At 49.9% G+C, this 25,450-nt stretch overlaps 1 protein-coding gene across 2 annotated transcripts; it reads right to left on the bottom strand.

Moving 5' to 3' along the window:
* Positions 1-8,250: 8,250 nt before the first annotated feature.
* On the bottom strand, positions 8,251-25,449 carry RNF126 (ring finger protein 126). Of its 2 annotated transcripts, XM_039516063.1 has the most exons (9): positions 25,169-25,449; positions 17,350-17,408; positions 15,076-15,139; positions 13,664-13,908; positions 12,832-12,900; positions 12,672-12,741; positions 11,441-11,534; positions 9,262-9,377; positions 8,251-9,025 (listed from the first exon to the last, which is right to left on the bottom strand). In XM_039516063.1, exons 1-9 carry the CDS (start codon positions 25,241-25,243, stop codon positions 8,876-8,878), a joined length of 942 nt encoding a protein of 313 aa, XP_039371997.1. In that variant the 5' UTR covers positions 25,244-25,449; the 3' UTR covers positions 8,251-8,875. The 2 variants fall into 2 exon arrangements, with proteins under 2 accessions (XP_039371997.1, XP_039371998.1); XM_039516064.1 differs by lacking the exons at positions 17,350-17,408; positions 25,169-25,449 and adding an exon at positions 16,030-16,098.
* Between the last annotated feature and the right edge of the window lies 1 nt (position 25,450).

The raw sequence follows: 25,450 nt of genomic DNA, 5'->3' as shown, positions 1-25,450 counted from the left end.
TCCTCCCAAAGGCGGACCACGGCTGGAGCGAGGCTGAGCCACCCAAGTGGGAACGGCCAGACACTTTGGGGTTGTTTTTGTTAAACGACGTATCAATGCACATGTCTACAGTGTCTGTCTATAAGCGGCCCAGGCAGATTAAAGCCCTGTTCTGTACTTTGACAGTAGCCAGGGGGCTGTGCCATTGCTGGAGGGCGAGGGGTAAAACCTCTGCAGTTTTGCTCTTCTGGGTTCTCGGTGCTGCATCCGCTTGGCTTTGACAAAGCGCTTGTCTCCAACTCGTGCCTTTCCCAGCCAGCGTGGACGGCAGCCAGCTCTGGGACATGGCAGCTAGATGGGCACAGCTGCGATTGCCTTCGATACCTTGGTCACGTGCTTTGAGCTCCACAGGTGTCCAATGCTCTGGGTGCGGAGCGTTAGCTAGGTACAGCACCGAGACCTGTCATGGAATCTGTCCCGAAGAGCAAAGCTAAGCAGGAAGGAAACAGGGCACGGATGGTTTGAAAAGAACCCGCAGCTCCTGCTTTTCTGAATCCTTGTCGTGTGTCCCCCTTTCCCCACCACCACAGGGCCGAAAGGGCTTTACGCCCTGCCCCGCAATGCTCTGTCACAGCACCATGAGGACGTCCCGTGGCCAGCCTCAGATTGACAGCGCACAGCTCAAAGAAGGGCACAGGCCCAACGGGCATGAGCTCACTTTGCCCTAGGACGTTGGGTCCTGACGGTAGCCCAGTAAAGGGACCAAGACGATGGGGCCTTTCGACCCTCTACAGGGTGGCTCTGACTCACCACCTAGATCCTCAGGACTCATGACCACCACTGGGCACCCCCAGTAAGGACCTAAATAGGTCAGTGCTGAGAGTGGCCAGATTTGGTCCAGGTGATGAGCTGGTCCCAGCAGTCAGAGTAGGATGGAAGGGGCAAGAAGCAGGAGAAACAGAGACAACCTCCCGGTGGTCCCATTAATACAGGTGTCGCTCTCCCCCATCCACAGGCAACGAGCCAAGAGAAAGTGAAAGCCAGGGCTCCATTCAAGCTCTTGTCAAACAGGGAAGGGTCGTCAGGAGACTGCCGTAGCCAGAGATAAGATAGTGAGCGAGTTCGGGGTCCACTCACAGCCAAACAAGTCCCAGGAGGCCAGGGCAAGGCAGCCCGCCTAGCTCATTAACGGGACTGCAGGGGCATCTCGCTTCACGGCACCGATAACGTTCCCAGAACACGCCTGGACTTCATACGCCTCCTCCGTTCCTCCACAGATAAGGACAATCAGAGGGAACCAAAGGGCTCCCAGGTGCTGAGAGAACTGTGCTCTCAGCCTGTGTTCACCAGGTTACAGCCCGGCCTGCAATCCTTGCCCTATGCAGTGGATTTCAGGCAGGGGAAACAAGGCCTGCCACAATGAAAGCAAGACACCCGTGCTTCCTTCTAAGCATCACTATGCAAGGAGTCACCCTGCTGCTACCATCTGTATTCGGGAGGAAATTCCCTTCTCCAGACCTCAGCAGCACAAACTGGGGCAGTGACTGGATTTCCTACCCCTCGCCACCCGCAGGCAAAGCCCTGCCCGAAGAACAACTTCTCACCCAAGAGCAGCGGCAGACTCTGCCCTTCCGGTTGGGCTTTCTGGTTAGGCGCAGGACACGCCGGCAGGAGAGGGGAAGCCAACAAGGTAGGTCTGAAGCCAGGTGGAGAGAGGCGCTGATGGGTTCTAACTGCTACGAAGCGGCGGTTCAAAGCTGATCGCTGTGTGTGCTCCTCGTACCTGCGAATGGCGCGTGGGTGCCAGCTCAGCTCCATTGTTGCATCCAGCAGGCACGGGCCCCCACATGCAGTGCAGCGCGCTCCCGTTCTTAAGGCCGCCCAACCACTTGGGAGTCTCAGCATCTTCAGCACGAGGAAAACACATGCCAGTTGCTCACGCGCCAAGCATTACAGAACGTCTTGGAAGGTGGGCTGCAAACCGATGGGCAACCCAGATCCTGGACTCCAGCTGTGACCCTGTTGAGGAAAGGAGTTGTGATGCAGCAGCCCTCTACGGGATTATCATCTGGGATACAGGAACATCGACAGGCCCCAGCTGAGATCAGGACCACGCTGTGCAAGGTGCTGTACATACAGCAATATCCCTTCCCCACAGAGCTCACAATCTAAATAGACTGGACAAAGAGTAGGAGGGGAAACTGAGGCACAGAGCGAGGACGTGACTTGCCCCAGGGCACACAACGGGTCAATGGCAGAGGCAGGAGCAGAACCCAGATCTCCTGACTCCCAGGGTCAGAGCTGTAGCCTCTACTCCACACCGCTGCTCCAGCCTGACCAAGACATGCCAATCCTGGGTGTATACCTGACAGGCTCCCCTCTGACCTCTCTCGGATGCAGCAGAGCGACTTGCTCCTTTGTGCTGGTATGTGAACTGGCCTATCTTCATTTTACTGCTGCCAGCTTCTCACACGGGGGCGTCGGGCTGTGCCCGGGACATCAAAGGCTCCACTGTGGAATCAGGTAAGAACAGCTGCCTGATGCTAATCACTGCGCTTCCAGTTGAAGCGGCACCTCCCGGAGCAGGAAGAGAAGGAGGGAAGTATAAGAGGGGAAATCCCTAGCTATTTAGAAGGAATCAAAGTCACGCTCCAAGAGCAGCCCGGTTTCTCAGTAACTAAACGAGGCTAGCAGACTCAAGCCACCCTATCAGACTGAGACAACAGCTTCCCTACCACAGCAGCATTCTCTTACAGAGCAGGAAAGGCCACCTGTGATCACAGGGCTCCTGACCTCCCCCACTACGAGACAGGTCAGGAGATCTCTGCTGCAGGAGAAATCTATTCGCCCCCACTCCCCATCTCAGGGATTAATGTTGGAGCACAGTTCTGGCCAGAGAAGCACACGCATGAGACCCTCTCCATGAGACCCCGAGCCAAGCACAGTGGGATGGAAGCTTTAGATTTTATTAGTCGGTTACATCCCCAGCAGGGATTCCAGCCCCCAACCAAAACCGGTTCCAGGAAGTGCCTCATTTTGCACTTCACCTAGTTTAAGGTATGCAGGGGGGCTGGTCTGAGTGACTTCCACAGCCCCATTACTGAGCACTCGGATAATCTGACCTCCTCCAGCTAAGGCATCACCTCCCAACACCCCTTTGAGGTAGGACAGTGCTATTACCCCAGCTTACAGAGGCAGAGAGCTCAAGGCCCAGATCCCAAACCTTTAAGGATCTGAGCCCAAGGCATGTGGCACAGCAGGGAATCAAACCCAGGTATCCAGAGTTTAAGGCTAGTATTTTAGCCACTGAGTCATGCTTCATGTGTCTGAAGGCAGCTCGGTCCTTAAAGGGGCACCGGCTACAGCGCTGACTCCAGTTTCCTTTGAAGAAAAGAACTGTGTGACTGTAGCGATCTCGACGCTGTCTGGAACCAGACCTAGCGCAAGCCCGGAAGTGTCCCACACAGGGCTCTGGCCGGGCACAGTTCTGCAACACCCTTGTTGAGCCAGGTTCTGGAGAATCAAAACTGCGCAGAAACCACCAGACTTGTTCGCTTAGTCACCAAACCAGATTTAGAACTGGTCTGTGCTCAGGGGAAAAGCTCCCGCATTAACCCCATGGTGCCTCTTGCTAAAGAGAATCAGGTCTCACACCACCCCAGTTAGCCACAAGGGACTGGAGAGGAAACCCTTGGGAGCCTTCTGGCCGTTTGTGAGACTGTGTTTTACAAACATGAATGAATGAAGCCGCCCTGTACCTGTGTGGAGTAGGTAACATCCCTGTTTTACAAGTGGGAAGAGACAGCAAAGGTGTCCGAGGTCTCAGTCGATGACAGAGTTGGGTATAGAACCTACCTCTCTGTCTCCCAGGCCTGTGTTTTAATGACAAGGTAAATGCTTCCTTCTGTCCATCGTGGGTCTAAACCCACTCATCCTCAGAAGCAAGATCACTGGGCTATGAGAGAGCTGGCCATCAAGCAAGGCAGCCCCAGTGACAAAATTCCTGCCTCACCAGCCAGCTCAGGACGTTCCAAACAAGCACCGACCCTGATGCCCCGTCCCAAAGATACCAGCCTTTTGAAAGAGCAAAGGAACTTCCCAACGACACTCGTCCACTTGGCAAGTGCGATGAGAGAAGCATTCCAGCACTGCTGCTCAGGTGTAGCATCCCTGGGCTTCGCTGGATTAGACCCTACTGCAAATCCCAGGCATGCTTTCGGTGGCCACATGTTGCACTCACAATTGGGCTTTCTCTCCAAACATTTTAGCAGCTCCGTCCTCTAGCAAAATGGTCTAGTTTTTCTTCTGAAACAGTTTAAGAAGAGGTGCTAGACAAATATCCATCCTCCCTTGGATGATCTTAAGACACAGACCTGTGCTTAAGGGTTTCCTTAGACTCCCAGCACAGCTGAACTAGGATGGACCAATGCCCTGCACGTGACAGAGCGTAAAGAACTGGAGGGAACGAATACCCTTCTGGATGGATTTTCAGCACTGATTTTCTTAAGGACTCAGCACCGAGCAGCATCCCATTGAGAACATCTGACCACATGCCTAGATGGGAGAACTCTTTGGAAAACCTCGTCCTTAACGGGAAGGGGTGATGTCATGATCTAACTCTCTGGGAGGACACGAGGTCCCCACTCCTGATTTGAGGCTTTAGGTGTTACCACAGCCATCACCACTGCGTGTTTAAACACCCCCTGGGTTTTCATGGCTCCTTTATGTCAGGAACAACCTTGAAGTTGCGCGTCCTCCACAAAGCAGGGCTAGAACCATCTTGCCCTAATGCATCTTTAGCAGATCTATAAAAGGCAACATATGGTGCACAAGGCACCTCTGTGAGCATCTCAAGAAAGATGCTGAAAGTTGTAGAGATGTCAAAGTGACCTTCTAAAGGAGATACCTGGAGTCCCATCCCTCCCTTCCCACACAGAGCTGTCAAGTTAACATGAAACAGGTCAAAATATTTTCAACAACACAAGGCAACTGAGAAGCGAGACAAGAGGGTTTGAAGTGTGTGGCAATCCAAGTGACCCAGCTGGCGTGCAACAGCCAGTTTGTTTTATGAAGCGTCACTGGAACAGAAAGTACAGCGGCAGGATTGCTCAAGTCGTCCTACCAGCCTCTCCCATGGCTCCACTTCACAAACTGGACTGTCAACAAGGGGCCAGCAGCCACAGTCTACCAGCTCCTCCCTGTTTCCACAACGCATCCGGCTTCCTGGTTGCATTCTCACCCTTTCAGGCACAGCCGAGTTTCTGCCGTTGAATCCTAACGAACAGAGACTGCCCTAAAAGCCAACCAGCAATGGGGCCTTGGGACAACAAGTCAATTTAGAGGAGTCACCAGCACCGTAGCCTGGCAACTTTAAGCAAGGGGGAACCGGTGGGACACAGGGAAACTCCAGATTTAGTATGAAGCAGAACATACCCCAACAGTCTGGGTAGAGGAGCAGTGGAGCTAAGCTGGAGAAGTTAGGGAAGGGTCCATAGGCTGGTTTTGCCAGGAGATACAAGGACTCAGAGCCCAGATAGTTAGGTTTTGGTTCTCGCTGCATTTGCCCCAATGGTAATACACTACGGCGGGGATATATGGAAGGCAGTCACTTTTATATGGATCACCCTAATCAAAATGGGGTGACTTGCACGTTGGCCTTTGTCATTACACATCCTATAGCAATGGTGTCAAACATACAGCCCTTAGCCAGCATGGTACATATGTGGCCCACGTGGAGTCTAAACTTTCAATTTATAAAAAGGTTTCTAGCTCCCCCCCCCCGGTTATGAAGATAACCTTCCAAACGTGCACCAAGTGGAACTGAGGCAGCGGCGTCTGCCTGAGTCTGCAGCAAGCCTGAAACAATGAGAGAGGTACGTACTTCCTCGCTTCCCATTAACCTGACTGGGGCGATAACGCACGTGACCAATGACACTTTAGATGGCAGGGTGAATGATTTCTGGTTTTAGCAGATGGGAGGAGGGGAAAGGGAATGGGAGCTGGATCCACCGGTGGGGGACTGGAAGTTACTGCAAGGGAGGGAGACGAGGTGACAGCCAGACGGGAGGAGAGATGGAGAAAGGTGGCTGGAAGAGGAAGAACGCCAACCGCTCTTAACCAGGAGCATATTTCCCTTAGCACAATGGCAAGGACTGAGTAAAAGGTTAGTTACCACATAAAGGCATCGGGGGGGAGCCGTGTTAGTCTGTAGCCACAAAAACAATGGAGTCTGAAGAAGTGGGTTTTTTACCCACGAAAGCTTCTGCCCAAATGCATCTGTTAGTCTTTAAGGTGCCACAAGACTCCTTGGTGTTTTTAACATAAAGGCCAGATCCTCCCCTTGACCTTTGTGCAAATCTCCCATTGAGCCCAGCGGTGGCTCCACTGTGGAGCGAGGAGAGTACGGAGTCCTAAAATTTACACCCTGAGCCACAGCTCTTAACTAAAGGCATAAGCCAGGCCCCCTTGCCACCCCCGGCCCCAGAGCGGAATAAAAGCCTTCCCATGAAGACTAGGTTAGCTGGGTCAGTACATGAGCTGGCTGATTGCCACCGGACACCTGAGAAAGGAACAGGAGACAGCGTGCGGTTGTAACATGTAATCCAGAGCACCACTTTCGAGGGAAAGGAGGACAAACGTTTTTTCCCCAATCATCTTTTCAGCTCTTATGACGTTTTAGCTTTGCCACAACCAGATTGTTTGAAACCTCTGGGCCTGTGGCTCCACCAGCTGGCAACACACAAAACTGCAACTAAGAGTTTGCAGGGTATGACAGATGCTTCCTGTTAAAACCCTCTCATTACTTGGGGCTAGTCCGCACTACAAAGGCTTGGGGCGAAGGCCCCAAGGGGAGATGCAGGTTATACCCGCAAAAGGAGTTCTGTTAAACCATCTCCCCGAATGCCATTAGCTACACCAGAGAGAGCCTCTCTTGCGGTGTAAGATGCGTCTACATCAAGGGTGTCGCTGGCAAAGCCATGAGTTAGGGGGGTGATTTTTTCCACACTCCTGACATAGTAAAACCTGTCGACTTGGCCTTGGAGATGGGAGAATGCTCATGTGCCTTGCCACGCGGTCCCACCCTGGAGAAAGGAGTCAGTTGCAGAGAGAGCCTTACACCCATCTTCCTTCCCCCTGAGAAGGCCTTCAACACACATTGCATATCACACATCCATTGATCTTGGCTAAGACTCCAGGATTCCTTCTAAGACCAGACCATGTCAGTGTGGCCAGCTCTCAAGAGCAGATTTTTTTTTCCCCAAGAATCCACCACTTGACTCCAGAAATAAGCTTCTACCTCACCCTGAAGACACATCATTCAGCATTTTCTGTGGTCCGACAGCTAGATTTCCCACCTGGCTCTCCCTGCTGACTGTGCAGCCTCAGAGCTCAGTTAGATCCACACACCCATGGAAGACCCCAAAGAAGCACTATGGGATCAGTTGCTTCCCTTAATCCTCCAGCTACAGCTTGTGTCACAGCGTTCCCTTTACATGGGGCAGGTCCCTCTATCCCACAGGCAGGCCTGGAAAACCCCCATCTACACAGGTTCCTACTACAGATGCCTTCAGAATCACACCATCCGCCACTGAAGCTGAAGTTTTAGATCAGAACAGTAAATGAAATATGTCCTGCCCCCAACCCATGAAAATGTAACTTTGAGCATACCTGCTCTGACTTCCTCCCTCCAGAATGGATCAGATTAAAAACCCTCATACCAAATCAACCCCCCCCCAGATCAGCAGGACAAAAGTTCCCACCACCACCCTCCCCTCAGCAAACCAACTCTTGCAAGGAAACCGATTCACAAGCTCCTGGGAATTTTTAAAGCAGCTGTATTTTGAAGTAGCTTTGAAATACATTTTTCTCAAAAGCATCCCTTGCTCTGTATTTTATCTGATCACGACGGTGTTTGGCTGGTCCTCACCCCGGTACAATTCCAGTCCTGCAGCCAACACTCCGCATCCAGGGTGAGAGAAGGGCAGGACCGCAGCGGTTGGCAGGGGGGTAGAGATACAAAAACCGAACAAGGATGCTGCAGTTTCTATCCCGCAGCCGACAGCGCTTGACGATCTGCAGGCTGGCAATGTACACGGGCGTTGGTCAGTAGGAACCCAGCGCTAAAGAAGTCACCGTGTACCAGCCTATGGCACACGGGGGAGGGAACGAGGGCACAATGATCTCAGGGCAGGCTGCCCTGCCGCTGGGAAGGTACAGTACAGTACTCAGACGAGCTTACCCTGTGTTTATCCACAAATCATCCAGAACTTCTTGTTGAGCTGAAATGTCCATTTATTTAACAGCAGTAATAATTTAAAATTATAAAAACCCTTTCGGTGTTGACTATGAGAAGGGTGAAGTTATAAAGAAAACAAAAAGGGACTGTGGGAGGGGAGGGAGGGAGGGATAGCTCGTCTATTCCAAGAGTTCACATCTTCTCTGGCAACTCCCCGACCCTCACTCGCCCTCCCCACTTGGAAATCCTCGGCGCAAACCAGATTTTGTTACATTGTCATTTTAAAGGTTCAAAACTTCAAAGCATAAGGGAGGGAGGAGCGGGGGGGGGGGGGCAGAATATAAAGAGCGGAATCTCAAAACCATACAAGCCACCTTCCCCCAGCTGGAGTCGCAGCCAATCGCTCAGCACCTTGGGTTTCCAATTGGTGAAGCTTAACGGCCTTTCACGGCAGTTTTAAGAGTCCACGCGGCGACGCGATGAATTCAGAGAACTTCCCCCCACTGAGGTGTCTCGTCTCTGAAGAACCAGGGGCCTCATGAGGGAATTGCTGGGTTTCAGTCCCCCCCCTTGCTCCGCTCCGGAAGGCCCTTAGTTGCTTATGTTGGCTAGGGAGGAAGGGCTATGGACAGGGAACGCGGGCCGGGGCTGGGCTAGGATTCATGAGTTGTTTGACGAGTTTTCATTACTTGGAGAGCTGGAGGAAGAGGAAGACGAGGAGGAGGAGAAATTCATCCCTGTGAGTCCTGGGGGATTCGTGGCTGTGTTTTGTCCACTTAAACTTTTCCGGCACACGGGGCATGTGTCGTGCTTTGGAGATTAAAAAAAATCAAGAGAGAAAGGATTAGACATAGGACACGGGAACAGTGCGAGTAACAGCCGGTCCCGCTGCTGACTGCCTCCTTCTTCAGAGGCAAAAGGCTGCTCACGCTCAGGCATCATCAGGATATAGAAATATTTCCCAGTAAGAACCGTATAATGGAACACGTCCAGAGTATATAATATTCCCCTTGCATCAAAGGGATCCGCACGCTGGTATAACTAACCTGTTCCAGCCAAGGGACTATACACCCGTTGTGGAATAGATGATTGCAGGGTAATTGCCGGACATTTTCACCGAGTGTGTAATCCTCTTTACATACAGGACACTCGAGCCCGGAACCTGCGAGTCACAAAAAACACAAAGCTAAGAATCAAGAGGGCTGACGGGGTATCATTCATTCACCACTTGGGAGCGGAATGAGCGCTGCCATTTCAGAAATCCGGTCAGAGCTGCCCAGCTTTGAAAACTCGCCACGGACGCGCCCCAGCTAACCTAACTCACCCTCTTTATTCCTGACTTAGGTCATCTGGCAACTGGCCTTTCTCAGTCTCCCTAGCACTGGGGAGAAAGCTACTGCCTCCCGAGCTTCTGCCACTTGGGATAGCTGCCTGCATCTCTCCACCTTATTCCCAAATTCCTCTCCTTCCTTACCTATATTTTCTCTCTTACCCCCTTCCACAACATGCTGCTGCCAGTGTTTCATGTGCAGGCTTGGAAAGATTCGATTTTTATTTTTAAATGTCAATGTCACTGTACACACAAACCCACAAAAAAATATTTCCATCAACAACCATCAAAATTTACACACCGGTAAAGAAAGAAAAAGGCTGTTTGAGAACCTATTAGAATTTGAGTTAAGGAAACGTACCTGGTATATTTTGACATGTGAGGTCGACAATTTGTATTTTAACAATTATAAAACTAACTTTGTGATTCTCAATTAATACTGTCATTAAATAAGTATTGTCCAATCCCTCCCATCATTTCCCACCATTGTGAAAACTGAACTCAATAAAAACTGGAAAAAAAAATGCTTAAAAATAGATAGTATAAAAACTAAAAATCAAAGTCTGCCAGCCAGCAAACACTATTCACTGCTCCCAAGAGATGTTTACACGCAGTGGCTGCACCAGCGCTGGCCGTTTCAGGAGAATTTCACACAGCTGCAGCCCCACCGGGTGCATTTTTACGGCTGTCTCATCTAATGCTGCTTACAGCCCTTCCAGAAGGGCCAGTGGCAGAGGCTTGCAACCAGACCAGAACCTGGCTACAGGTGTCAGATCAGGCACGAAAAGAACTTGCCGCTCTCACGCTCGGGTTTGGACTCTGAGGAAGCAAGGGAAGGCTCCAGTTCCCTGTCCCCAGAGCTGTGGAGGTGGCAGCAGGTGGCTGAAGGAGTCGGCAGACAGTGGCCCGGCTCTGCCATGGAAGGGGCACTTCTCCCAAACAGGAAGGCGGGCAGCACCAGGATGCAGAGAGCAGGCTCGGAATGCACCAGGAGTCCACACTGTGCTGCTGTGCAGGTAGGGGTGGGATACAGATATCACAGCACAGCAGGCGTGGGATGATGCTGGCTTAGCCAGACAGGTGGGCTGCATTCCTTCCCCTCCTGCCTGCCTGCCAGGAAACTCTGCAGCCAAGGGCACTAGGGCTGTCTGAAGCTGCTGCCAGGCAGCCGAGCTCCCTGCAGGGGCATGCCTCAGACAGGGCTCCCCTGTCCCGTAGGAAGGAGCCCCAGCAGAGTGCGATGTGTCATGTACCATTTGCACCCAGCAGTGGCACGGACAGAACCTCCTGGGGGGTGCGTGGAGTGCGGGGGTGGAGACCAGACGGCGTAGGGCTCCTGGCCGAGTCCGGCACAGCGTACGCGAGAGCCTTGCTACCTGAAACAAAACCGATGGGACGACCCAACTACAAGCACCAGGTTTGGGTCAGGTATGAAAACAACGCAACAGGTGCGGCCTGAGCAGATCTCTGTGCAGTGGGAAGCACGCTGCTGGCAGTGCTACGCCACCACTCCTGCCAGAGGCACTACAGCAGTGCGAGAGTCCCCTAAAAAGCGACAATGCCCAGGAGATAGTAAAGGCCTCTCATTTCCAAGACAGGCTGTAGCCTTGGGAGGCGGAGACAGTCCAACTTCTATGCTGGCTCCAATGTTTATATGCGTCTAGCTACATTAGCTGCTAAAGATGGGGCAGTTAACTGCCTACTGCAAACGTATCAGCTTTACACTGCTTCCGTTCAGGCAGGAGCAGGAGAGGTAGCTGTGCCTAGTTCCGCCTCTGGAATTCTTTAGCCCTACGACAGATTAGTAGCCAACATGAAAATCCCAAGGGAAAAACCACATGAAAGCTTTGCAAAGCTCTTCGTTGGACTCCTCGCTGAGGAGGCAGGGGACGTACCTACGTGTTCCTCTGTTATCTGAACGGTGGGGAGCGCTTGGATCTTCTCTTTGTCTGCTGGAGGGGGGCCAGTGTTTTCAAATTGATTTAATAACTGAAAGACAAAACGCCATATGGTACAGGAAAACGACACCGGCTGGATGGTACATAGGATTTGTTAGGCCAAGGTATTGAGACATGTAACACAGTGTCCTGTCACCTGTACCCCGCTTTTACTGCTGGCTAACTCCTGATGCTTCAAATATTAATTCCCCATCATGGAGCTGGGCACCTTTGCAGAGCCGTATCGGGGAGAAAAATTCCATCCTGACCTCCGAATGGACCAGCTGACAACCCTCAGCATGAGATTTAACATGCGTATAGACGGTGGGACCATGAGTCTTGAACCCTGGTCCATAGGGCTCTTAGGAGCTAGTAAGTTCCAACCTGCCACCCAGGGACCTGCTAGCAGTTGCCGGAATAGAAGCCCCCTGGAAGAGGACTCCAGTCCTGGAATCTGATTGGCAGAATGCTGGAGGTCCTGATTGGTTCACAACTTCTATATAAACCCAGCACAGGAACAGGAAGTTGTGCATGCAACTGGGATCTGCCTGCTTTGGACTGCTTCCTAATTCCTGATTCCTGCTCCAACCACTAGGTCTGACCACCCATGCCCCAGTCATGACAATTCATCTTAGAACTCTCCAGCAGTGAATTCCACTTGCCGAACACATGCTACAGGAATTATTTCCTCTTAATGTTTTTAAATTTAAAACATTGTTCCTGCCACAAATTTAATGGGTGCCTTTGTTATCAGGCAGCATGAGGAATACCCCTCTGTGGAAGGGAGAAGGGTAGATTCTTAGGCCTGGTCTACACTATAGGGGGATGGGGGGAGAGAAATCGATCTAAGATACGCAACTTCAGCTACGAGAATAGCGTAGATGAAGTCGACGTATCTTAGATCGACTTAATTTGCATCCTTGCGGCGCGGGATCGACGGCCACCACTCCCCTGTCGACGCCGCCTCTCTCCTTGGTGGAGTTCCGGAGTTGACGGGGAGTGCGTCTGGGGAATCGATGTATCGCGTCTAGATGAGACGTGATACATTGATCCCCGATAGATCGATCACTACCTGCCAATCTGGCGGGTAGTGTAGCCATACCCTTAGAGAAAGGGCTCCATTCCAGTACCAACCACTGCACATGAGCAACCCCCAGTGGCAGACACATAGAACAGGTGCCAGTTTTACCTGTGTAATAATTGCATCCAAGCCATTGGCACCCCAGGCATAGTCCATTGGATTCGAATGCAAGACTCCCCTTTAAGAATAAAGACAACAGGGTTTTAGTCTCCACTGGGACTACACACAACCAGACCTTTAGGTAGAGGAACCCGTAACTCCAACTCACCAAGGGCCTAGTCCTAGGTTTGGTATTGTTGTAGGTGCAATAATGCCATTGACCAGCTGCTGTATAATTCTGAAAGACAGCAAAATCAAGATCAAAGAACTACTAGGATCCACTAAATCCCACAAACAGCCCAGAAGCCCAGAGTGGCTAGGAAATACTGTGGTACCAGCAGGGGGAACGAAAGGTAAGGCACAGTATCCGGCTTAAGATGCAACTGCATCCTAGTGACTACTTATTTCTCGCCACAGGGGAAGTCGAAGGATTTTATTCAGAGAGGAACATTTTCCTACACAAAGGTGGGAAGTGGACAGTGTCTCTGGGATGTACGTAGAGAAAAAATCAATCCTACTCTCTAGCATAGGCCTGGGAGGCAGCAGCATTTCCAACTGCCGATTGCAAGGAGCGGAGAAATTCACCAGCAATCGGACACATCAGCTGGGTTTCACGCTGCTTTGCCAAAAGGAAAAGAATCAGGGCAGACAGATGCTTACTCAGACTAGGGCATCTTTTAGTTAAAAGCTTCTAGGTATATTCCCTTCTTTGTGGTATGACCTATTGTACAGTACAGGTAAACCACGGCCAGCAAGTCAATTTCACTCAAGATACAGGCTTGATGAGGGTTCTAGTCTGGCTGAAATTTAATCTCCCAAAAGCAGTTGTTTGCATGGAAAGTAAGACATCTGTGAAGGAGAAGAACTCGACCCAGGAAGTTTTTAGTGAGGGACTAGTCCTCGTGAATGGATAATACAAACGTTATGGTTCTCAGCTAAACCACATTAAAAAGAAAACCAAGCCCTGGTCACTGAGCAGAGCACTAGAAAGCACTTCTCACCCTTCCAGAGTCGGGACTCCCTCGTGCCTGCCAGTGGCACGCCGCGCAGTGAGACGGGCTCGGGGCTGCCTTGCGCCATATCTGTGCCGAGACTGGTGTTCTCTCTCCCGCCGGTTCTCGGAGTCCCTGTTGTCTTCAGATTGGCCACTGGACCCAAAGGCAGGAAACTCAAAGCTGTCATCAAAAATCCCGAAGGCGAACTGGCCATAGCCCTGTGGCAAGGTGAATAAGTGCTGATCCACGTTCTGTAGTGAAGAGAGTTCAAGGCAGATTGGGCACAGGGCACGAGCTTTTACTTCTAACAACAATATTCAGGTTCCAACAAAGGCCTCTGTGATGAGACAGAGCCAGACTCTGCAGACCGCCTCCAGCATCACAGCGGAGGGCTCTGTGCTGAGAAGCAGCACTGCAATGAGCAGACGGCATCGGCTGAGATTATATTTAGGAAATAACCATGATTTTTCTGATACCGCTGTGGGGCACTGAGGCGAACTGCTGACTCTTTAAACCAGAGGTGGGCAAACTACGGCCCGTGGGACTGTCCTGCCTGGCCCTTGCGCTCCCAGTCAGGGAGGCTAGCCCCTGACCCCCTCCCTCACTGTCTCCCCTCCCCCACAGCCATGCCACCACGCGGGCAGCGCTCTGGGCGGCGGGGTTGCATGGTCCTGCCGAGCAGAGCGGCAGTGTGTCTAGCTTCAGCCGGGCGGCGCGGCTGCCAGACATGCTGTTCTGAGCAGCATGGTAAGGGGGCCGGGGGGTTGGATAAGGGGTGGGAGGTTGGGGGGGGCTGTCAGGGGATTGGATGGGGCGGAGGTTCTGGGGGGCTGACGGGGGCGTCGGATAAGCGTGGGAGTCCCGGGGGGCCTGTCAGGGGATGTGGATAGGGGTCAGCGCAGTCAGGGGTCTGGGAGCAGGGGGGTTGGATAGGGGGTGGGGTCCTGGGGGCGATCAGGGGACAAGGAGCGGGGGTGTGTGTGTGGACGGGTCGGAGGTTCTGAGGGGGGGGGTGGAAACTGTGAGGTGTCGGATGGGGGGCGGGGGCCAGGCTGTTTGGGGTGGCACAGCCTTCCCTACCCAGCCCTCCATACAGTTTTGCAACCCCAATGTGGCCCTCGGGCCAAAGAGTTTGCCCACCCCTGCTTTAAACGGTGACCACAGCATGCCCAGTAAACAGGTCAATATACCACAGCCTGGCTCCCCCTAACAGCAGCGGGACCTGGGGATACTCAGCTGTCCACTGAGAAGAATGGCGTATTTAGAGAGTTCTAGAAGCGGCGTTGGATGATATTTGCCCCCAAACTTTGACAGAATCCAGGGGACATCATCAAATGATCTGCCCATGGAAAACATTCAGATTCAATGGCAAGAAAAAAGGGAAATCTAGCAGGGGATGGGGAGCTGCTATTACTCACCTCGAATGGATGCCTGCTCTGATCGCTGGTCGATGCGGAAGAGCTGGAACCATTCTCGGCATTCCTGAGAAGAGCGAACAGCATCGGTTAGCCTCAGAAATGCTGACTCGCGACGGCGCGGGGTCGATGGAAAGCCTTTTGCAGCAGAGGGAAGCAAGGGATGGGCTCTCGGGAGGGGCAGACAGCACACCAGTTTACGAGTTGTGCAAAACCACTTCACAGGCAACACATGATTTTCTCAGCAGCTGCTGTTTTCCACCACAATTGCTCGTGTAATTTTTTTTCTTGCTGTTCCTTACTTCCCTGAATACTCAGACCTTTCCCCCCTCTTGTTGATTGCCTTGTGCACCTCTCATGAAGCTGCAGAACAGTAACTTTGCTAGGGAAGACCCACCTGTTCCATCAGCCAAGCATTTCTCTACCCACTCCACCCCTAGGCAACTCAGCTACGTTCTCGAGAGCACCACGAGGGTAAGATTTAGGATGCCAACATCACAACGATGCAAACATGCTTAATGCTGCTGTTGCAAACCCACTCATCAGAACCAGTCCTCTTTTCTGCACTGCAAAATCACATGACCAGTCAGAGAATATGAGTTAGCAAATTATTACAAGAGAACTATTAACAATACATAGCGCTATGCTTTCAAAGAGCTGTATGAACGTTACTCCTCATGGCTCATGCGTGTGCTAAGTGTTATCTTGGTTTTACAGCAGAGTAAACTGAAGTTTAGAGCGCCTGAGTGACTCTACCAAGGTCACAGCAAGTCACTCTCAGAGCTAGGATTAGCTAGGAATGATTTCTAGCTCCATCTACCAGACAATGCTGCCTTTCACCAATGATTTGGTGAATCATGGAGCGATGCCTCTGCACAGGTTTAGAAAACCTACTGCAATCCAAAGGAATAACTAATGCGCATTTGACACAGTTGACATAGGCAGAGACTTACTTACACGTTTAAGAACAAACAAGTGAACTTCTTTAACGTCTTGTCACCTTGCATTGTTTAAACCTCAAGGCTACTCTCTCTGCAAGTCAAGACCAAGAATCACATTACGTGTAACCTGCACTGGCAAACGCACCATTACAGCCAAAACTGGTCAGCGTGTCCACACATTAAAGCATTTTTTACAACCACATCCTGATCACATTCTGTATAACTGTGTGGGTATCACTGCTTCCTGCTGCGTGTATGGGGCAGTGCAGTGGTTCTCTAATTTTTGTACTGGTGACCCCTTTCACATAGCAAGCCTCTGAGTGCGACCCCCCCTTATAAATGAAAAACACTTTTTAATACATTTAACACCACATAAATGCTGGAGGCAAAGCGGGGTTTGGGGTGGAGGCTGTCAGCTTGCGACCCCCCATGTAATAACCCCACGACCCCCTGAGGGGTCCCGACCCCCAGTTTAAGAACCCCTGGAATAGTGGGTGTTTCTTCACAGTGGCCTCTGGGACATCATATGCTCTCTCAGATTTCGGGGGGAGGGGGGAGTCACCCCCGATTAACCCACAGCTAGATGCTATTGTCTACATAGCAGAAAAACTGACAGAAATCAGCTACTGTCGTGCTTATTATTTCATTTAAATTAATATGTATATTTTGGTCGTGCCCAAGGACCAACCAAGATAAGGGCACGATTATGCTGGGCACCCTGCAACACAGAACAGTACACGGTCCTGCCCTGAAGAGCTTACAACCTAACTAGACAAGACAGACGCAGGGCGGGGGAAGAGGTAGCACATACAAGCAGAGTAAACAACATGATGGCAGCAAATGGGATTTTAAATTGCCTGGTGGATGGTTTTTGGGAGGGTGGGGGGGTTAGTTAGCAGTGGATCAGTTAAAAGGAAAGAAAAGGGCAGGGGGATGAGGGGTTAAGGCATGGGAGAAGAGAAGGTATGGAGTGAAGCTAAGATGAAGAGACTGTGGGGAAGAGAGGTTTGGAGCAAGCAGCCCATCAGCACAGGACAGAGAAAGTCCCGTCAAAACTGCAGGAAGTTCTCTGAATGTCCACAGGTCACTAGCCAGGATGTCAGGCTTCCAACCGTCATGGTTCGGAAACATGGTTGTGGACATAGACTGTGTGTGAGTTAAGTATGTTACAACTTTGGAAAAACCAAGCAGGTTTTCACTGAGAAAAAATAAATATTGTTAGAGGTTGTCCAACTGGTCCCTTTAGTTTGTAACACCTCCCACCCCAGGAAAAGGAAACAGAACAGAGAAGATTCCAAGTTAACGTTCACAATATCCTTCAGGAACAGCACATTACCTGGGCTCCTCCGGAAGTTCTTCAATAAAACCAGATTCACACCTTGGGCAAATATAATCCTATAGAAGAGAAAAACTACATGAGAAACGCAGGTGCTAGAAAATAGTTACAGATCGTATCTTCCATATGGAGAAATGGAGAAAAACCCTGCGTTCCCGTCTCAAGGATGGATGTTACAGCTAGCCAACAGGCATAAGGCACAGAAAACCTGACTGTGCGCACAGAATAATACTCTATAAACTAAGAGGTGAAGTCAGGCAGTGCGCCACTCCCCAAGGTCCACCATGCTTTAAGTATTCACTGTTTTGAGCCACTCTGGCGACAAGCAGGAGCTCTGAGTCCTGGAGAAGGAGGAAGCCATCTTTATGGATTAGATATGGTAGGACATATAGCACTGCAGCCCCATGTAACACCGGGCTCAAATTATTCATATTTAAGGGGACTAACTAGAAATGGGTCTTCATCGTGCAGGCCACACCAACTTTCACAATGAGGACCAACATGTAACAATACGTGAAGTTAACAATTCCAGAGAAAATTCCAAACTTCATAACCTCACTCTTATTATCCTTCCCCAGGTAGAGCAGGATTAACTACAAATATAATAGACAGCCTTTCTACCTCACACTTTCTGGAGCATTTTTTAGTTTCTGATAGCAAGTGGGAAGATTTCATGAATTCTGGCTGGACTGACTTTGTGCCGTTGATGACGGAAGGCTACAAATCCCAGAATTCCATGCTTGTTTCTCACCTTTTTGTAAAAAGAATCTCTACTTAACAGACTCATGGGGCACAGACACATGGCTACATCCTTCTCTATCCACACTGTATTACATGAACCAGTTTTAAATGCTGCGTAAAACCATTTCAGGCATAACAATTTCCCTAGTCAGTAGGAACAGGGTACAACTGTTATCAAATCATGTTTTAAAAGCATTCTGTTATGCCGAGATTAGACTACAGACCACAGAAAGTCAAGCACCCTTTATAACAGTTTTAAAACCATTAACGTATGCCAGTGTTCCCTCTAATTTTTTACATCCATGTGCGGAATGAATTTGGTTATGTGCACCAATATGGAAGTGATGTGTGGCGGGGGTGGGGCCGAGGGGTTTGGCGTGTGGGAGGGGGCTCAGGGCTGGGGCAGAGGGTTGGGGTGCAGGGAGGTGAGGGCTTAGACTGGGGGTGTGGGCTCTGGGGTGGGGCTGGGGATGAGGGGTTTGGGGTGCAGGCTGCCCCGAGGGGGGAGAGCGGACTCCCCCCAGCCCTCTCTTGCCGCAGCAGACCCTTGATAGCCTGCTGCGCAGCCATGTGGACGCACAGCTTAGAGGGAACTTGGGCCTTCATCACACACTGGCCAGACAAACTTAAGCCTGAAACTGTTTGGAGCATGGTTTAAAAATGGTTCAGATAACACTGGTTAACCCCCGGCCCAGACAGAGCATTAGGAAGAAGACAGATCTTGATGTAGTCACAGGTGAAGTGAAAGCAAAACCACTGGATTTCCTGGCAAGGCAGCACGCGTACGTGTTGATTTTCAAATGGCTTCTAGAGGACAAACTGTCAGAATGAAAGAGAAACAATGTGGAGTTACAGTTACTGCCAATTATCATGTCAGGAAAAACTAAGAGGAAAACAATTACTAACAAGAGCTGGGATTTTTCACCACCCAGGGTATGTCGACACTGCAATTAGACAACCCAGCTGACTCAGGCATGTGGGGCTGGGGCTGAGAGGCTGTTTAACTGTGGTGTAGACGTTGGGTCTCTGGCTGCAGCCCCGAGCTCTGGGACCCTCCCACCTTGCAGGGTCCTAGAGCCTGGGCTCCAGCCAGAACCCAGATGTCTACACCACAGTTTAGAAGCCTCACAGCCCCAGCCAGCTGGCATGGGCCTGCCATGGGTTTATAATTGCAGTGTAGCTATTCCAGTGGAGGCTTCAAGGAGACATAAGAGGGTCATTCTGCAACACAAACACTAAAATAACCTCCCACTCTGCATGCTCATTAGAGAAAGCTCGTTCCATCTACCTCTATCGCTCCAAATTAAAGCCCGGATTTTTTATAAAGCTCACACAGACTGCATGTTCAGAATCAGGAGTCCTTCTCAGGGGAAGGGTCTTCCACACCGGCTTTTCTCATTTAGTCCCAGCTTTAGTGAAGTGTTTATGTTTACTGACTATTGATGATTCGATTGGCCCTTTGAGACAGAAGAAACTCAAAGGGCTTAAATTATATGAAGGAATCACTTGTCACTAAAATGAGCCCCCACAAATAACTGCTCACAACAATGCTTTACAATACAGTGCAGCTGAAGAGAGGAAGTGAAGTGTACCGTGCCCAGTTTGAACCCAACAGGACACTTTGGTCATTTATATTTTGCCTACCCTAAGTGGAATTTGCTAATTCCACTGATATTGATAGCTGGCTTATCTGAGTTTATCTTTTCAAAAAATGCAGATGCTGCTTCCCCTACCACTTTTACTTTCAGGACTGTCACACCCACTAGAACAGGGGTCAGCAACCTTTCAGAAGTGCTGGGCCGAGTCTTCACTTATTCACTCTGATTTAAGGTTTCGTGTGCCAGTCATACATTTTAACGTTTTTAGAAGGTCTCTTTCTATAAGTCTATAATATAGAACTAAGCTATTGTTGTATGTAAAGTAAAGAAGGTTTTTAACATGTTTAAGAAGCTTCATTTAAAATTAAATTAAAATGCAGAGCCCCCCGGACCGGTGGCCAGGACTCGGGCAGTGTGAGTGCCACTGGAAATCAGCTCACGGGCTGCCTTCAGCACGCGTGCCATAGGTTGCCTGCCCCTGGACTAGAACATAAGGCACATCTACATTAACCCGCAGCTTGAACTACGGTGGTATGAATAGCAGTGACTACCAAAGTTCTGTGCTGTGGATGCTGCAGGCATGAATTTAAAGGTCCCAAGTCCAAGAGGACTAAATTAGTGTGAACTTGGGATCTTTACGTTTGCACCCGAAGCGCCCACACGGGGGCAGTTACAGCACAGCACTTTGGTGCGCTCTGCTATTCACACCCTTTTAGTCCAAACCCTGGGGTCAGTGTAGTCAAGCCCAAAGATATTCCACTTAGGAGCCGAGCTACCCGATTCCCAAAAGGAACAGGATGCAAGTGGCCTGTGTTCACCCTGCTAAGAAGTTTGCAATTCCTCCCCAGGCCATGGGGGAAAAAAACATTGCAAGACCCTAACTGTGCACAGCAACACCCGAAATCCATTTGATCTTGTCTCTGTTCAAGAGAATAAGGAGTCAGCAAGACACTACCCATCTGTAGGCACTGCCCCTGAATACCATTTAACAGATGCAGCTGCCTCCTCTCCCCCACGGAACTCTCTTTAGATTTGCAGTCATGTTTCTACAACCTACCCGCAACTTGTATTTCAGATGTGTTCCTACCTAACCCAAATGCCTCACAGGGGCAGGAGTGTACAAAAAACTGCATCAGTCTCTCTCCCTTTGAAATAAACTTCAGCCAATGTCCTCAATTTCCATCAATGCCCCACTCGGATAAGAATTTACAAAACCAATCTCTTGCTTTCCATGCTCAGTACTGTGAGCCTGAACAAGAGAAGCAAGTGATTTGCTCCTCTCAGCTTTCCTATTAGAGGGAAATAATTCTGCCAACAGGCAGTTCTGAATACAGCAATCAGCAAATTCTTTTGCAGCTGGAACAGCACAATTGCCAAAGTTTGCGGCTCCTCAAACTGTTAGACTCTTTCCTTTTGTAACACATGCAGTGCCAGTTCCATTCCGGCGACTTAGTTTGCTGTCAATAAGAGTGACCTACCTGATTTGGACCTCTGAAACAACTAGCTTCTTGAGCATCAATCAACTGGGCCTGGATTTTCAGCATTGAGGTATGTTAGGAGACAGACAACTGTTGCGTTCACCACCAAAAGGATTGCTCCAATTGTTATAGGAAACCCAACTTTGCATATTACACAAGGCTAGTGACCAATATATCTGGGAGGAAATATTTTGCCGGGGAGGGAGGGGTGACAACCAACAAATTCCCTATCCACCCTCTCAAAGCTCAAGAGTAGTTAGCAGGAGCATATCAGCCTTTTAGCTCTTAAATTGTATATAAATGTAAAATATAAATCCAATTCTTTCAACCCGGTGAGAAACGCATCAGCTCTACAAAGGGTTCATTTCACCCACTGCTCAAGTGCAGGTATCCCAGCAGTGAAACAGCAGGTGTTTAAAAGAACGCAGCAACATAACATTGTAGGAAGAACTGTAGGTAGGTGGACTAATTACCTAAGCTGGAATCTGGTCAAGAAATCTATCTTCAGCACGTTTTGAAAGCACTATGGAATCTCTAATGGGACCAAAGATTAAAGGCCTCAGAAACGGCACTTCCAGTTGCTGACTCAGAAAGATGAGTGCCACCAGCTGCATCACCACGCTGGATTTCCTCAAGGTCTTCCATTCAAGCAACAACCAGCCCTGTCCTTGGTTAGTTTATGAACCAGTGCCTGACATAAGTCTAAGGTGGCGTATCTAGAAAATCTTGCTATAAACATTCTCTTTCCTGATTTTAAAATAACAGCCAGCAAAGTTTTCACCAAATAGCCACTGAATTGAGGAGTTATCTGGAAAGCTGGATGCTCAAATTAAAGCCTGCAGGCTAAACGTGCTTTAACAAAAACGTTAACCTCCCAGTTCAACAGTAGTTTGTCGAAATATCAGGGGAATCCCTGCTGTCACACGTGAAAGAAAATGACATCCAGTTAGTGAGTCTGAAGCTGTGGTTAAAAATGTCCGTTACAACATAATCAGACTAGAAAATAAAATATAGTGTTTGATAGTCACACCTAAAAAAATCTTGTCCATATAAAGGGTTAACCAGGTATATTCTCTCTCTCTCTCTCTCACACACACACGGAGAATCAAGCATCAGTGTGCACTGGAAGGTTTTAGCAGCTGTTGTTCACAGACAAAGATCACATCCTGAGGAGCATTCATAATGTAATATTTACCTTAAAGCTAAATCAGACACAGACTGAGATGTAGGAGCGTATTTACCAAACAAAAAACAACAAAACTAGTATTTTTGTAACTTTGGGAGGTTTCAAAAACATCGGGAAAAGGCAGAATCTTTTCACAGTAAGCATCACAGCAATGCTACAGGAGCAGCTGAACAGCAACTGATTTAAAGGAGACATTTTGCTTTATAGTTAAAAATCATTTGACAGCCTTCTCGGCAACCTGTTACAATTACTAGACTAATCTAGACACCCTCAAAATATAAAAAACTTGTGAACTTTCCTCTAATTCATTTTCAGAAACACTCCTCTGCACAGTCTACTGGCACTAGGTGTAAAGTCTGACACTGAAAGATAGTTTGCAGTGGTGTTGTAGCGGATAGGAGAGGGACAAGGTGAGTGAGGGAATCTCTTTTATGGGACCAGGTTCCGTTGGTGGAGACTACATGCTTTCAAGCTACACAGAGCTCTTCATCAGGTCTGAGGCAGAAAAAGAGACGTGTGTATCTCAAAATCTTACACTTCACCAAGGCTATGTATACCCTAGAAAGCTTACAGCACCGGACTGTACCAATGCAGCTGCACCGCTGTAAGATCTCCTGTGTAGCCGCTCTATGCAGATGGGACACAGCTCTCCTATCAACGTAATTAAACAACCCCCAAAGAGAGGTAGTAGTTACGTCGGCGGAAGAAGCTCTTCGGCCGACATAGCACTGTCCACACCAGCGCTTCTGTTGGTGAAACTTACGTCGCTCAGAGGGGTGGTTTTTTCCACACTCCTGAATGACACAAGTTACACTGTACCGACAAATGTGGTAGTGTAGATATAGCCTAACAGAAGATAGGTTTTTGGTAGGATTCTGCAACTCGGACTTTACAGCTGGGAGTTAGGCACCCAATTCCCACTGAATTAATAAGAACTGAACACCTAACTTCCTTTTGCTCCTTCCAAAACCCTGGCCAAAGGGCATGGTAAAAGTGCTCTTTATCACTATATAAAATGCTATAGATTTGAACACGCAGAAGGAAGATTTGACAAAGTAGCCCAGCACAACCAACCAACCATTCACAGCCCTGTGAATTACTCTAGTAAAGAGACCGGTTGACAGCAACACACATTTACAATACACAGTGAAGCTCTGGGTTGATTTTTAAATATGAATTAAACTGGATTACTGTTGCACACAATTTAAAAAGACTTCCCTAGAAACAATACAATACCGAGAATCCTCATGGTCTAATGGCTAGAGTAGGGAAGTGGGTTCTATTTCCAACCTTGGCACTGGTGTTTTTATGACCTTGGGTAAATTTCTTAATCTGTTTGAGGGCTCAATTTCCCCAGTAATACAGGAGTAATATTTAGCAACATGTCTAAAGGACCCTGAGATGTTCAGCTCTAAGCACTCTACTAAAATGTCAAGCATTATATCTGGAACTCACTTACTACCAAGTTCATGGCACAACTTGAGTTTTCATTGTACACCAGATCAGCAAATGAATTTCAATAAAGATAGAAATTCTATTGCAATTAATTTCCTGGCATGATGTTAAGAGTTTCAGGACAAATAAAGGCTCAGCATCAAGGGAAAACCTCATTAACTTCAAAAACAAACTTGATGGGCTAATGACATTTGGCAACTCATTAATAGAACACATCTTGGCTGGATTTCCTACAAGTCATGGTCCAACGTGTTACTTTATCAAAGTCACTTTCATGACGATAATCAGCACTTTATTCTCACCATTATGGGGGGAGGGTGTTTGTCTCCTAACAAGTAAGGATGCATGGGCATTTTAGTTGGAGGTTAAAGCACACTGTTAAAGCACTACAGTGAGTGTAAGAAACAGTCCTGCACTGGACAGTGAAATTATTGTGTTTGCCTCATGATTGCCCATTCTTACATTCCAAAGCATTACTTTCTCTAGGGGTTACACTCCGCTTTTCTCCACTGACTGCTAACAGAAAATCTTCCTGATAATTGGAGGAACTCTCTCACACCCCCTAGGTTTTTGTTTGGGGTTTTTCTGGTGCACATAGACTAGAAAGCACACACCTTTAATTTGGAAGAATGTCACTTAGAACCTCTCCCTCCACCTAAATGAAGGCAGGGGGGCAAGAAAAACCCAGAGGCATGGATAGGTGCCAGGAGACAGACCCTCTGGGTATTTGGTCTAGGGAGCGCTGGGGTGGGTGCATCTTTCAATCAAACGTTTTGCAGCGTATGTTACCTTGAAACATTGAAGTCACCCTCCCAGTCGAGTTGTCCCAGTTCGAAAGCCTGGGGGTAGGGTGTGTGGGGACAGCCACCGCCTCGCAGTTTAACAGTCAGCAGAATCCCAGTCTTCCCCACTACCCCAGAACATGGGGGGGGTCCCCTTCACCCTCCTGCTCCCCACCCAAGAGCCCCCAATCCCCTTTGCTATCTTCCAACCCAGGACGGGCAAGGGGATGCCCAGCAGGCTAGAAACTCCCCGCCTTCCCCAGCACAGAGCCCATCACCCTCCCAGACTGGCTTCCCCAAACCCCGCCCAGTACAGCCTCCCTTCCCCCCCCAGCCTAGGGGATCCTTTACACCCTCCCCGCCCCCCCACCCCAACCCCTCAACCCCCGATCCCGGCCCCCTTTCTGCCCCCACTTCTCCCCATGGCCCCAGCTCCCCGTCTTATCACTCACCCTCCCCAGGCCGCTGCCCCCAGCGACCCCTCTCAGCCCCCGCCCCCAGCTAGCCCGGGCCCCCCCCGGCCTCCCCCTCACCAACTGCCCGGCCGCCCCCCAGCTCAGGCCGCGGCGCCCTCCTCACCGGCAGGCGCGGAGCGATCTCGGCCGCGCAGCAGTGGCAGAAATACCGCCCCGGCTGCGGGGAAGCCTCCGCCATCTTTCCCCGCCCGCCACGCCGCCCCGCCCGGCCGGGGGCGACGCACGGCGCGGCTACGGCAGCCGAGCAGGCACGAAAAGGGCTCGCGGTGGGACTGGCGGAAACGCGGATCGAGATGAGGCGGAGCCGCTGCGACTCGGGGCGGGAGAGGAGTGAAGGGCGGAGCTGCTGAGAGGCTTGAGGGCGGGGCCTCTGGGAGCCAGAGGG

The sequence above is a fragment of the Mauremys reevesii genome, linkage group 26 (genome assembly GCF_016161935.1).
Source record: "Mauremys reevesii isolate NIE-2019 linkage group 26, ASM1616193v1, whole genome shotgun sequence".
Lineage (NCBI taxonomy): Eukaryota > Metazoa > Chordata > Testudines > Geoemydidae > Mauremys > Mauremys reevesii.
The sequence above is the reverse complement of the archived record's forward strand: the minus strand, read 5'-3'. Positions and strand labels throughout refer to the sequence as shown.

What these genes read in the sequence shown, in the direction of transcription:
- RNF126 (XM_039516063.1), bottom strand. Translation starts at nt 25,243, where the DNA reads ATGGCGGAGGCTTCCCCGCAGCCGGGGCGGTATTTCTGCCACTGCTGC. An exon ending in GGAGTCCCGACTCTGGAAGG is followed by an intron (nt 12,901 to 13,663) that starts GTGAGAAGTGCT and finishes GCTGTCTTTCAG; the next exon opens with AATTATACAGCAGCTGGTCA. An exon ending in GATAACAGAGGAACACGTAG is followed by an intron (nt 9,378 to 11,440) that starts GTACGTCCCCTG and finishes TGTGACTCGCAG; the next exon opens with GTTCCGGGCTCGAGTGTCCT.